This window comes from Myodes glareolus, chromosome 26, assembly GCF_982192425.1.
Source record: "Myodes glareolus chromosome 26, mMyoGla1.1, whole genome shotgun sequence".
NCBI lineage: Eukaryota > Metazoa > Chordata > Mammalia > Rodentia > Cricetidae > Myodes > Myodes glareolus.
The window spans coordinates 5,625,519-5,638,995 of NC_142051.1; the positions used below are offsets into that span (position 1 = coordinate 5,625,519).

Genomic DNA, 13,477 nt, shown 5'->3' on the forward strand with positions numbered 1-13,477 from the left:
CATTCGGAATGGATGACATTTCACAGGAACTATGAGAAAACAAACACCTATTTCACTGGTGACAACAGTGGCTTAGTTTTAAACATAATGTAATGCTCTAATTTTGGTGGTGGGAGGGGTTAAATTTCATTGTCAGCAAACTCAAGATGTGAGGTACACTTGTAATTTAAGAACAGGCAAAAGAGCTGGGCACTCGGGAGGCAGAGGCAGGCAGATCTCTGCGAGTTTGAGGCCAGCCTGGTCTACAAGAACTAGTGCCAGGACAGGCTCCATAGCTATAGCGAAACCTTGTCTTGAAACCCCCTTCCCCCCAAAAAAAAGAACAGGCAAAAGAGCCAGCCGGGCATGATGATGCTGCCTTTAATCCAGCTCTCGGGAGGCAGAGGCAGTCGGACCTCTGCGAGTTCCAGGACAGTCAGAGTTACGCAGAAAAACCTTGTCCTGGAGGAGCCAGGGGAAGCAAACAAATGAAAAAGAACATGCAAAAATGTAAGACTTTCTGTCCTTTTCATCATACGCTTGTTTCCCTACAAAACATACACTAAGAACCTTGTCAAGGTGAAGTTACTTGCCTCTGATGTATGAACTACATCACGGTCCACCAACTCTGAATCAATGGCCATGAGGATGCGCAAATACAGATCCACGCCCCTTGGGTTTAGGTCCACGACTGAGAGAATGTCAAAAAAAAACTTGGGCCATTTAGTGAGATACTCTGTAACAAAAAGCAAGGCGAAGACTTGGGCTGCTTTGTTTCGTATAAATGTCTTCTCTGGTTGGGGATTCAGCATCTGGCAAAGAGAAATATCCATGAAATTAAATCCAAACTATTCAAAAGCACACTTTTTTTTTAAATTTATCATTAGCTGGCAAAAACCCAATTAACCTTCAACACTGCACAGATTAGAGGCAACATAGCAAACTGCAAAATTACCCATGCATGCAAGTGACCAGTCACATGATGAGCACGTGAATAATGGCTGCCTCTATGAATTTGTATTTCCCTCAGTGTTGGGGATAAAACTATATACCACTTAAGGATTCTACCCAGGCCTTTCTTAACGGCCAACACCACCAGGGATGGGGGAGCATGGGTTGTTGGCCTGATCTGAGTCAGGGTCTTTTGTAGTCCAGGTTGGCCTCAGTCAAAGGGATCCACTCAACTTCCTGCCTGTGTGGATCAAAGGTTTGAAGCAGCAGGCCCAGCCCATGCCTTATTTTATGTGACAAGGTCTACTATGCAGCTCAAGTTGGCCTTTAACTTGTTCAACTCCAGGCTGGCTTCAAACAACAATCCTCCTGCCTCTGCTTCCTGAGTATTGGGATATAGGAATGAACCAAGGGATCTCGTTACAGAACAATTCATTTCTTTTTTTCTTTTTGCTTTTTGTTTTTCAAGACAGGGTTTCTCTATGTAGCCCTAGCTGTCCTGGAACTAACTCTGTGGACCAGGCTGGACTCAAACTCAGAGATCCCCCTGCCCCTGCCTCTGCCTCTGCGGGGATTAAAGGCGTGCACCACCACCGCCACCCAGATCATAAAATTTTTAAGAAAAAAATTCAGTTGTTTTTCTTTGGCTGGATCTTAAAGGAAAATACTCTAGAGACATTAGAATGAAATGAATTGATTACCTGAGCCTGAAGCCATGACAGGAGCGTCTCCCTGATCAGCTGCTGCTGAGCTGTGCTGAGTTCTGAGTACCTGGTAAAGGGATAAACAGTGACTACATTGCCGTCTGTGGCTTTGAACGCAAATTCATCTATCAAAAGGGAATTTTACAGCATTCCGGTACCTGGTTTCCTAAAATGCATGACAAAGTCCATTAGCACAGTTGTGAAGAATGCGCAGACGAGCCTGCCAGACAGGCCAGTCAGCGAGCTCAGATCTGCGGCTCAGTTCACGCTCAAACAGATGACAGTTATGTGATTTCTTAAACCAACCATGCACTGAAGTCTGTGGTCTATAGACTAACCCTGTAGACCAGCTAGCTCAGTCTAAATAAAAACACATTCACAGCCCAGATATAATGATTACACTGGTCGTTTATTATCTATATTTTGGTTTCTTCAAGGACAGGAAAATTAGACACGCCTATTCCAACAAATCTTCGAGATTAAAAACAATGGAAAGACTCACTTGTATTTAACTTGATGTTCTAATACTTGGAAGCAGAAAAACTTTATGTGATCATCACTGAAAAAGAAAAAAAATAGATAATCAGGGAAAACAATGGCAAAATGCTAGTAACAACTGTGAAGTTTCTAAAGCAAGGCTTCTTGCCTGGCTTTCTATTTATCAATTCTATTTTACTTATTGCTTTTTGTTTTATTGCAGTAGGCACCTAACTCAGGTCCTCAGGAATTCCAGGCAAAGGCTTTCCAATCAGCCACAGGCCCAAGTCCTGGATTTAAAGGGTTAAGAGAGCTCTAAATACAATTCCCAACACATGGCAGTCCGTTCCATTTTCTAAACAACACGACCACATGCTCTAATATACACCCTACCCTAACACAGTGCTCCGTAGAGGCCCCTGCCCCGAATGCTAATATGTAGAGTCAAGGTCCCTGGAACAACCTCTGTGCTTTATTTGATAATGGTCAGGAAGACTCAAGCTGACAGACAGCAGCCAAAGGCTGACCAACCAAAGACGCCATGCACGGCTTACTTGAAACTTAAGCATTATTAGTCCGATTCTCTTACAGGCAAATACAAAATAAACAGGGTAGGGGGACTCAGGTCACCCTCAAAGTTCACACAAGAAACTAAAGGATCAACAAACCCACCATTGAAGACTGGGAGGGGGACCTCCCAATAGCTGTCCACTACCCAATTCTAACTCCCTCTAGAGGTAACATAGCCTACAACTCTAAGAGAATTCCTTAGGAGTCCAGACAGACGGTGAGTGAGGCAAGTGTGTGTGAGGACACTGTCTCCTATGTAAAGAGCAGCTCAAGTAGGAATGCAGACCCCCTAAGGTGTTCAGGAAAAACAGTCCCAGTAAACGCAACTAGGCTGCAGCCAAACAGGATTAGGGCAGCACACCAGCAGCTCCAGCCAGAGGGCCATCACTAAAGCCCGTGCTGCTGCTCCCATCGGTGGGCTGCCTGTGCTGTGAGCTCACTGCTTCCTACAAGCTTCACTATGCCCATTTTCCTTCCTTAATAAGAAGCTAACTTAACTAATGATGAAATGGGTATACACGTGTCTATTTCCATAAACTGCGCCTGCTGCTTTAGAGAGACTACCTCAAAGTCACACTGCAGGGCAAGCCTTTTTCAGCATGGTATGTGGCCTCAGTCACCAGCAATGCAGAGCTGGAGGGAAGTACTGTCAGACCCACTTTCACCCTTCCTGAATTCTCCTCAGAGGTCTGCTGGAAGCACAGGGTGGACTATGGGTGTCATCAATAAGACCTCGGTTCAGACAAGGAATAGTAACTGAATACTGATATACTCTAAGTGAAAGCTTTAGAATAAGATATATATCACTAATGCTCACCTCCTTCACCAAATTCCAACAATAAGACAAGGACATGTTCAGTGTAACCTAGTCCAGTGCACAATGCACAGAAAGAAAAGGATAGTTTGGGCTGGAGGGATGGTTCAGCAGTTAAGTTAACCCAGGTCCTCTGCTCTTCCAGAGGACCTGGGTTCAATTCCCAGCACCCATATAGCAGCTCACAAATGTCTCTAACTCCAGGATCCAACACCCTCACACACATATACAAGCAAAACACCAATAAAATAAAAATAAATAAAATTTTAAAAAAGCATAGTTTTACTGAAAAAAAATCAATTCTGAATTGGCTCAAAAATTGGTTTCCTATTTTTCTCTTTTCATGCTACTAATAGTTTTTCTAAAAGGCAAATCAAAAAATGTTTTTGTGAAAATACTTCTCAAAGAAAAAACTAAAATGCTTCACTTTCTGGAAACATCAAAGCTTCCAGACAACACGGAGACTCTGTCTTTACCTGTGCGTCTTCTGTGCCAGGGCCTCTGCGCACACCTGCCAAGCATCCGGGGAAATCTTTAACTGCTCAAAATAAGCCAGGGCCTGAAAGATTGCAAAACAAAGCAACACAGTTCATTCTGAATTCAGATGCCCTACACACACTAAACAAAGGGTGGGGTAAACCAATAACCAACAACGATTTGGGGTTTAATACGTCAGCAAAAACATCTAATCCAGGCTTCTGACTATGTGCAAAGTCCAGATGGTTCCCCAAAATAGATCAGTGACCAGTTAACAGACACTTAAAACAGTTTCCTTACAGTAAAGGAAATGGTGCAAGAACGTCCTGCAGACATCACCGGGCTATGGAGAAGGCAGAGGAAAAGCCCAAGTGTTCTATCAAATGCAATACTGTTAAGGTATGTACAGTCATAAAAGAGTCTCTGAAGGGTGCACACAGCACACATGGCCTAAGTAAATGCTAAACAAAATAAAACACAGAACTTTCTGGCCAACTACTAATCTAGGATGGGCAGAAAGGTAGCGGGTGAGAGGGGAGGGAGGTGCCAATCTCTTTTAAAACCTCCACCTTGTAGGCTGGTGAACACGCTATGGTGCTAGGGAGGAGACATGAAGGAACGGAAGCCCTTGGCCCTTCTAGGCATCTCTTCCATAGTCAATTATCAAATCTGTGGAAGTCTTGGTAGTCCTTGATTCAGCAGGCAGTCGTCAGTATAGATGGTCTGGAGTCACAACAAGCAGTCTTGGGTGACCCTAAAATACTTGGCAATGTCAGAGTTTCTACAAAACCTCTGACTACCACTGTGAACATTTCAGGAGCTAGGACACTGGGCAAAGGGCATCATTACACATGCTGCATTTACTGCACTCACAAGTAAGGGGTGGGGCTCCTCAGCTAAAATCCTCATTAACACATTATTTTCTTTAACAACAGCAAGGGCCAGGCGTGTAGCTCAGGTGGTAGAGTTCTTAGCTAGCTAGGAGACGGGGCTAAATCCTAGGTACAACAGAAATCAGGTGGTCTGAACAGCGCAGGACCAAGTCCAGGGTCATTCTCAGCCACCTACACAAGTCTGAGGCTAGGCGGCGGGCGGGGGGGGGGGGCGGGGGGATAAGTGTGACCCTGTCTCAAAATAAATTCAACAAATGGTTTTAAGCTATTGGGTGTCTAAGCCTGGGAAGAGGGAGGAATAACTAGAACTCCTTCCGTTTTTGTCTCTGGTAAGATGGCTTAGCAGGAAAAAGGCACCTGAGTTCAATTCCTGGAACTCAGGAAAAGATGGAAAGAACAGACTCCCCTGCCCCACAACACACACACCTGCAGTTATTTTTTAAAATGTTGACTATTGGAACTTAAAAAAATTAACAGAATCCAGGAGGTGGCACACTCCTTTAATCCCAGCACCTGGGAAGCAGAGGCAGGTGTATCTATGAGTTTAAGGTCAGTCTGGTCTACAAACTGTCTCCAAAAACAAAAACAAACAAAATTAACAGAATTAAAAAAGAATACATTAAAAAATAAGGATAGGAACTTGACATGCTGACATATGTCTACAATCCCAGGACTCAAAAATCAATGTAGGTTTGCCAAAAGTTGGTGACTATCCTGGGCTATAGTGTCAGTCTTTGCCTCACACAAACAACAACCAACAGAAAGTGTCAGATACGGTGGTGCATACCTAGAATTCCAGAACTTGGGAGGCTGAAGGAAAGAAATCAGAAATGCAATGCCATCCTCAATTACACGGCTAATCCAGTGCTAGATTGGCCTACATTCTGTCTCCAGTCTCAAACAAAACAAAAATAACAGAGCTAGCAGCATAGCTCAACGCATGAATTTTGATTTCTAGAGCCCACATGGTAGAGGAAGCGGAAGGAGACTTCTGCAAGTTGTCCCCTGAACATGTACATGTATACCATGACAGGCTCACAGAGCTCTCAGCCCACCAAACAAACACAGGAAAAACCTAACCCCCCCACTCTGCCCATCCCCAGTGCAACAAACAAATGAAAGCAGAGAAAAGGGACTGGGGAGATTGCTCAGCAGGTAAAAAGAGTTTCCTGTCTGTGATTGGAGACAGATCCTGGAACCCACAGAGAAGTGGGAAGATGGAGATTTTCCACAAAGTTGTCCCCACATTGACACATATGCCAGGGGCACAGTAACAGAACCGCTCAGAAGAGAGGCCAGTGGTGGTGGACTGCTGCAGCGACTCCAGCGGACACGAAGCAGGAGACTGCTGACAGTTTTCAGTGAGTGCCGGGCCAGTCCAGGCGACACAGCAAAATGCTGCCAGAAACAAACTTAACAGTGTTTGCAGACAGCTCCGCTAAAACCTCTGGGTCTTAGTGAAAGTTGTTCTCATAAAACAAAAAACTAGAGTAAAACTCAGTAGCAGAGTCCTTGCTTAGGCTCAATTCCCAGGTAACAGCCTGGACAGAAAGCCACCAAAGGCTACAACTGCACGGAGAGCTGCTGGGACAAAGGGGTAGACTTCACAACATGCGTGGCACATGTGACAAGCGGCAGCTCCCAACACCACTAAGGGGAATGGAGAGGTGATACAGAGGCGGGAAAGACACAGGCGTGTTTGTTTTCAACTAATTAAAAATTTCTTTTAGTTTTCTTTTGTGGGCACTGCAGGGGTGAAAAGGGCGGATACGAAGGGATTGGGAATCAATGATGTGAATTTCTTCCCCCACCACGGTGTCCTCGTCCTTTGGTTTTTTTATATACATTTTTAATTGATATTTTTTGAGCTCTACATTTTTCTCTGCTCCCCTCCATGCCTCTCACCTTGATGTGAAATTCTTAACCAATCAATAAAAAAATCATGATAAGGATGCTAAAGTGTAGCTTTCCACAGCTTCTGGAATGGGTACTGGTGGGTAAGGACTAGTTTTCTCTCAGGGCTGGCTACGGGGAGTTTTGACCAGGTTCCAGTGAGTATTTGGACAACACAAATTGGACTCCCCCCCCCTTCTTTTTTTTTTGCAGGGAGGTGGTTTTGGGAGGCAGACCTGGGAGGACTGGGAAGTGAGTGTGTGCTGGGGGTACATGATGTGAAATTTCCAAATAATCAATGAAAATATTATTAAAACGAACAAACCACAAACAAACCCCCCGTCATCCAACACATATAAAACAGCCAAAAGCTTTTATTATAATCAGCTTGCAACATCAAAGTAGGCTAAAGGTCAGACGGCAATGTTTCAGCTACTTTGAAAGCAGATGGTTTAAATCCCTATGAAAATAAAGCCATTATTATATAAAAAGCCTGGACTCCTAGGTTTCTGAGATACTCACATCTAGATTCCCATTATTTGCCATACTTGGAGGGTTAGTTACTTATTCATCAGCAGAGACATATATCATCAGAAACTGCTTAGGAGGTTTTTGTTCTTTTTTTTTAGCCACTTTAAAAGAAGTTTCTACTACTAAAAAGCAAAACAAATACAGCTGTAATCTTGGTGAGGTTGTTAACTTTTAGCTCACTTATAGCAAGCTCTCTTCTTTGCTACACCGAGTAGGAAGAAAAACCCCTCCTTTCTCTGATCCTAAACTTCAGAACACTCGCGTCTTTAAACACTAATTAAAGGCTTGTTCTTTAGTGTCTTCTTTCATCATTCAGTTGAAGTCCTTATTAGATTCATCAGCTACATTAGGGTTAATTGTTTACATTTACCAAGTATACTAGCATCTCCTTCCTAATGGACTTCCTGTCACGAAATCGGTTCATATCACTTAAGGTGTGGCATATCAAAACTGCTTATTTCCAGTCTGCAAAGACTACACAGCAAGGAGGCAGCTGTCTCCAACACAGGAAAGCAACTTACAATCCAGGCCAGCAATGGGAAAGCAGAGTATGCACTGGGAGACTGCAAGAGTTCTCCGCCCTTGTAACTAACTGCCTTACGGCTCTACAACAAAAGAAAGGCCGGGTGTTGCACAAGGACCTGCCTTCACACGGCAGGTTTCAGCATGTTGGTTCAGCCAATTCTACAGAAATCAATCACAACACCTGATGCTTCAATATCAGAACACACTCACCTCAAATCTGTCAACATCTATTAAGGTTCACTCAAGTCAGATGTGTTTTCTGTAGCATGCTCTTAAGAACAACTAAATTGACGGACTTACCCTCTGTCTAAAGTCTGAATCAGCATTTGGGTTTAGCCCTAAAAGAGCCTGTTCATCCATGTCTGCCGTTATTCCTGGAGTTTTCCAATCACAATAGATGTGGCTTCTAATCCCACAGAGGAATCCACAATCATCTGCACACAGAAAACAAAAGATGATTACCTGAAATGTAAGAAGTGGCTGAAGAGACACAGCTCTGAGGAGTCAAGGGAGGCCACATCTCACCAGACCAGAGCAGACCCACACTAGGGGCTAATTTTGGAGAGTATAAACAAGTACGCTATTAGGGTTCTCAGGTGCTACTACTCTCCTACAAAGCTCGCCAGCCAAAAATGGAAAATGAATCTTTCTAGAATGGAAAATGCATCTTCTAGAAGGATGCATGCAGCGTTGGGCTGTCTGCCCCACAACATGTGCCTGGGGAAATGAGACGTTCCCTACTCTCAGATATGATCAGGAGACATCTCTGAAAACAACTAGGATGGCAGGCCTCAGAGAGTTTAAAGCCCTTACTGGAGCGTCTACAAGTAGGGCTAGAGAAGTTACGAGAAAGGGCTAAAGAGCAAAAAACCAGTTATTTAGCATCGAACCATGACTTAATTCTGCCTTTTATAGGTCTCTGCTCTTGCCAGCCAATTCTAGAAATACTTCATAAATGAGCTCCCTCACTTTAGAATGCACCCCTCTCCCCTAAATCCCTGGAAAGTAATCTACTTCACAATAAAAAATCTAGTATTCTCAAACTAGAACCTGGGAAGCCCTCAGAGACAGTTCTCTGATACACAAGATGCTTTTCTCTATGCACATGGCAAACTTAAAGCGATGTGAACACTGCTCTCGGGGATGGGGCGTTTGCTAGAAAATGTGCTCCCTGACCTGGATAAAGTGACTCCCCAGAACCTAGGTAAAAACTAGGTGTGGCAGAGTCGGAGAAGTGGGGAAAAACACCAGGCAGATCCTCAAAGCTGTCTGGCCAGCTCCTCAAGTCAAACTACTGAACTCCAGATTCGGTAAGACCCTGCCTCAATAAAAGGTGTGATGGGAGTGTTTGCAAGGCTGGGAGACAGAGGAAAGAGAATGCAGTATGGACATTTATGAAACTGTCAAGAAAATAAGTATATTGTGAAAATTAAAGGAGGAAGCCACCTGCTATTGATATTGGCTTCCAACTGCACACATATAAGCACATACAGACACATCAAACACACAATTTACATTTTCTGGAACACCGGGAAGGTAGGGAAATTGGGCCTTACATTACTATTACAAAGCTGGAAAGGTTCCTTTATTCGTCTATTTTTTAGTTATTAGAGCTAACTAGGACGTAAAAGAACAAGAGATGAACGGGGGTCCTGTGCAGCCCTTTAGGAACATCGGAGCCAGGACACAGGATCCCTATACGTTCCTGTTTTCCGTGGTCCCTTTGGAATCAAAATCAGAACAGAAGATCCTGAGAGCCTTGGGAAGAAAGGCCAGCCTCTTCTCTCACCACTCATAGCCAGGCAGACCACAGCAAGGCGACCTGAGCCCAACTGTCCACGGGATTAGATCCAAACACTTCTGAACAGCCAAGCCTACCATGCTGCAGAATACGCAGCAGCCTGCAACACCATATTGCCCGGCTCTCAAGTGGCCTTGTACTCATCTTCGCACACACTTGCTCTTTCCAGCCACGTGGTTAAACCCTGCAAGGCCTTCACATGGCAACTTAGAGATGGCCTCATGCGCTGACTACCAAGCTGGATTAGATCCCCCTTCCAAACTCTGCTATGTTCTGACTGCCAGCTAGTTTTCTCTCATTAACCGTCAAAGACAAGGGCTGTGAAATATGCATCACTGTGCTCCTGGAATTTAAAAATGCAGGGTTTGGGTTTTTAAATCCTGAATTTGAAGCAGGAAAATGGCTCGATGATTCCCTAGATCCACATGGTGGAAGAGAACTGACTCCTCTGTGTGTATACACACATACACACCTGTATACATACAAGGTAAATACATAAATGTAATTTTGAAGCCCTACATTTATATTCCAATCTTGTCATTAAAAAACAAAACCTAGCTAGGGTGCTGGTGGCTCATGCCTTTAATCCCAGCACTGAAAAGACAGGCAGATCTTGGGTAAATTCAAGACCAAACTGGTCTACAGAGCGAGTCCCAAGGCAACCAACCTGAGAAACTATCTCAAAAAAAAAAAAACAACAACAACAAAAAAAACCCCCAAAGCTAAGCCAAACCAAACCAAACCGGACAACAAGGAGAAAAAAAAGTCAAGGTAGCACATACCTTCTAATCTCATTGCTGGAGGGGTGTGTGTGTGTGTGTGTGGTGGGGGGTTGAGGCACAGGATCTCTGAGACTTCAAAGCTAGCCTGGTGTATCTACATACAGATTATCTGGCTAGCTAGAGTTACAGTGAGATTTTTGTCTCAAAAACAAAACAAAAATTGAGGCCACGCAGAAAACAGAAGTATTCATTCCTTTCTATCAGAGGAAAAGAGGCAAAGTCCTAAAGACCACGGTGTAGGCAAGGCATGCCTCTAAGTCTTAGAAATTCAGAGGGGCACACAGGATCAATTAGTGGAGGCATTCTTAAACTAGAATAGTTATTCTGAAGAGATGGGAGAGCAAAATAGTTCCACCAGGAAAAGTAAAGTATTATTCCTCGTCTAAATGCTCAGAGAGAAAAGTTAGTTTAAGAATTGCTATAAACCCCTGATCGAGAAACCTTCTAAAAGTTCCTCTCAAATATCCGCTGCTTTGGGAAAAAGTGCCGTTTCAGTCTAATCCTGACAAGAGGAAAAAAAAAAAAAAAAAAGAGGCCCCACGGAAACACATGATCAACAGGAAAACCCTAAGCAAACTTGCTACAGTTGTCCACAGAGAGGGAATCCCTCACAATCCCTCGCCACCTAACACGTTCAGAAAAAGCACTAGGGTGATCAAAATAAAATGTTCGCCAATCTGTGAACAAAGATTGGAAAGCTACAGCTAGTGCTAAGGGTAACAGCTTCCTAATAAAGCCTGGGAGAGGACGCTTAGTATTCTGACCCACAGAGCCTTACAGGCTTAAACACTGTTACAATATGGTAACATTTTATACAACCTGCAAAGGTGGGGGGGGGGGTGGCGAGAAATACACTTAAACTATGAAGCTGTAATTTTTCCTTAGCTATCAAGAATCAAACAATGTGGAGAATTCCTCCAAACCCACTTAAGCCTGTTTGAGACTGACTTAATCTTTCCAGCCTTTTTACATCAAGTTGACAAGTCGCTTTAATACAACGTAACTTCCCCCAGTAACAACTAATTAAGGCTTTCAAAAAGTACTCGTTTTTCAGGTTACAGGAACACATCACGCTTCTCCACTGCTGCAGGACTGTAAAGAAGCAAAGAGAGGGGGGAAAAGGCTGTCCGTGCTGGCATATTACTACGCAGAAATAACACTTTTTTTTCCTCTTATTTGTCCCGGGGCGGGGAACGTATCAACTTGAGGTCTCCACGGCTGAAACACACTCCAAAAGTATCACGAATGGGGTCGGGGGGCAGCCTCCGAGGCCGGCCTCGCCCCTATCCTTCGCCCCGATCCCTCCCTGGGCGAAGCCTCGTGGCCACTTGGGTGATGAAACACCCGGCAACCGGCAGCCACGCACTCGGGTTGTGGCCGCCACCTCTGGCCCCCAACCCCAAGCCCGGCCCGCCCGGCCACGCAGGGTCCCCGGCCCTCCGCCCCCAGCCTCCAGTCACCATCACTCCGATAGCTCTTCCTCGCCGGCACTCCCGAGGGCCGGCCAGCTGCAAGGAGCGGCGGCGCACGCAGGGAGGAGGGCGAGCGGGCCCTCGTCCTTGTCGCTGTAGTCCTCCGCTACGAGCCGCAGCGCTAGCGCCGGAGCTGGCCCGGGCCGCTCTCCTCTCGGCGCTCGCTCGGCGTCCCCGGGCGCCTTCTCCTGCGTGGCGCGCAGCGGGGCGGGCAGGTTGGCAAGCCGGCGGGCGGGGTCGGCGGCCTTGGAAGGAAAACTGCGCAGGGGCCCGCTAACGCCGCCGCTGAGTCAGCGCGAGGCACGCCCCCCGCGTCGTGCCGCGCGGACCGGCGCCAGCAGCAGCCTCATGGAGAGAGCAAGCCGGCTGCCTGCGTGCTGGGTCCCCGGGGACTACAATTCCCAGCATGCAGCGCGCACACAAGGGGCGCTTCCAGGCGGCGGGCCGCACACGTGCTCCCTGGAGCTCGCAGGGGTGGGGGCGTGGTCGGCCGGGCTGTGGTGCATGTCGGGAGAGCGCATCCGGCCGTCCTCTGCGCAGGTTACTGAGGTCCTCTAGGCTGTTAAATGACCGTCCTCGTTGGCCCTGCCAGAGCAGCGGCCAGAAGGACACTCGACGTCTTCCAGAAAGGACTGGTCAGGTGGTGGACGGCTTTGAGTACTGAACTGCCGAGATCGGAGAGTGGATGTGGTTTAAACCACGTGTTGAGTCAGTTGTTCAGTGCCTTGACCTGGGTTCCACGTGTCGAGTCCAGAAGCTTGAGAACTCACAGAGATGAACTCACAGAGATCTTCACTGTGAGTTCAAATCTAACCTGGCTTGAAGATTAAATTCCAGGGATTACACCGAGAAAACAAAAACAAACTGGGTGGTGGTGATGCACGCCTTTAATCCCAGCACTCCAGAGGCAGAGGCTGGTGGATATCTGTGAGTTCAAGGCCAACCTGGTTTACAAGAGCTAGTTCCAAGACAGGCTCCAAAGGTACAGAGGAAACCGTGTCTGGGGGGGAAAAAAGGAAACAGAAAATATTCATAAGAAGTCTTGGCCTGGAGCGAGAAGTCTTGGCTCAGCCTTTAAAGGCTAGGCTCACAACCAAAAATATAAGAGTTCAGTTTCCAGCACCCATGGCTGCCCCTCCAGGTACTAAAAAAAAGGAAAAAAAAAGTCTAGTGCTTGTCTCAAAATGTTGCTTCTTTCATTGGACCCCAAGTTACTGTTACTTTATGGGAGCAGTATAAACTCCAGCTGTTTGTATCTGAAACTGAAGCCTGATACTCCATTATTGTTGGCATCAGGTGTGTTACTAAGTCCATCTCAGTTTGGTTTGGCTTACTTTATTTAGAGACATTTGGTCACTATGTAGCTCTGGTTAGCCTGAAGCTTGCTGCCCTCCAATCTGAGATGAATCTCTTGCCTCTAGCTCCAGAGTGCTGGGGTTCCAAGAAGCCACCAGGTCTGGCTATTGTAAGGATTGTTAGTACGTGTGTTAGACTTAGCTTCTGGGGACACGGGAACAAACGTTCTTCACCTCAGATAGGTACTCAGATGGGACACAGGGAAAAATCTAGCTTGGGGAACCAGTGACTTTTACTTTGTTTACTTGCAGG

The 13,477-nt window shown here is 45.8% G+C and overlaps 2 protein-coding genes across 4 annotated transcripts in view; one reads left to right on the forward strand and one right to left on the reverse strand.

Moving 5' to 3' along the window:
• Xpot (exportin for tRNA) overlaps positions 1-12,097 on the reverse strand; it is a 39,984-nt gene extending 27,887 nt beyond the window's left edge. The window contains exons 1-6 of one of the 3 annotated variants that reach the window (XM_048418885.3): positions 11,858-12,097; positions 8,115-8,248; positions 3,972-4,054; positions 2,137-2,193; positions 1,632-1,701; positions 573-791 (exon numbers count right to left, since the gene is read on the reverse strand). In XM_048418885.3, the coding sequence (XP_048274842.1) occupies positions 573-791; positions 1,632-1,701; positions 2,137-2,193; positions 3,972-4,054; positions 8,115-8,174 (489 nt within the window). In that variant the 5' untranslated portion in view covers positions 8,175-8,248; positions 11,858-12,097. The remainder of the gene's footprint in view (positions 1-572; positions 792-1,631; positions 1,702-2,136; positions 2,194-3,971; positions 4,055-8,114; positions 8,249-11,857) is intronic. The other 2 variants (XM_085683436.2, XM_048418884.3) reach the window with 2 other exon arrangements.
• A 277-nt stretch (positions 12,098-12,374) lies between these two features.
• LOC125389747 (uncharacterized) overlaps positions 12,375-13,477 on the forward strand; it is a 66,824-nt gene continuing 65,721 nt past the window's right edge. Inside the window, exon 1 of the mRNA XM_087901954.1 lies at positions 12,375-12,666. The gene's annotated coding sequence lies outside the window, so the exon portion shown is untranslated. The remainder of the gene's footprint in view (positions 12,667-13,477) is intronic.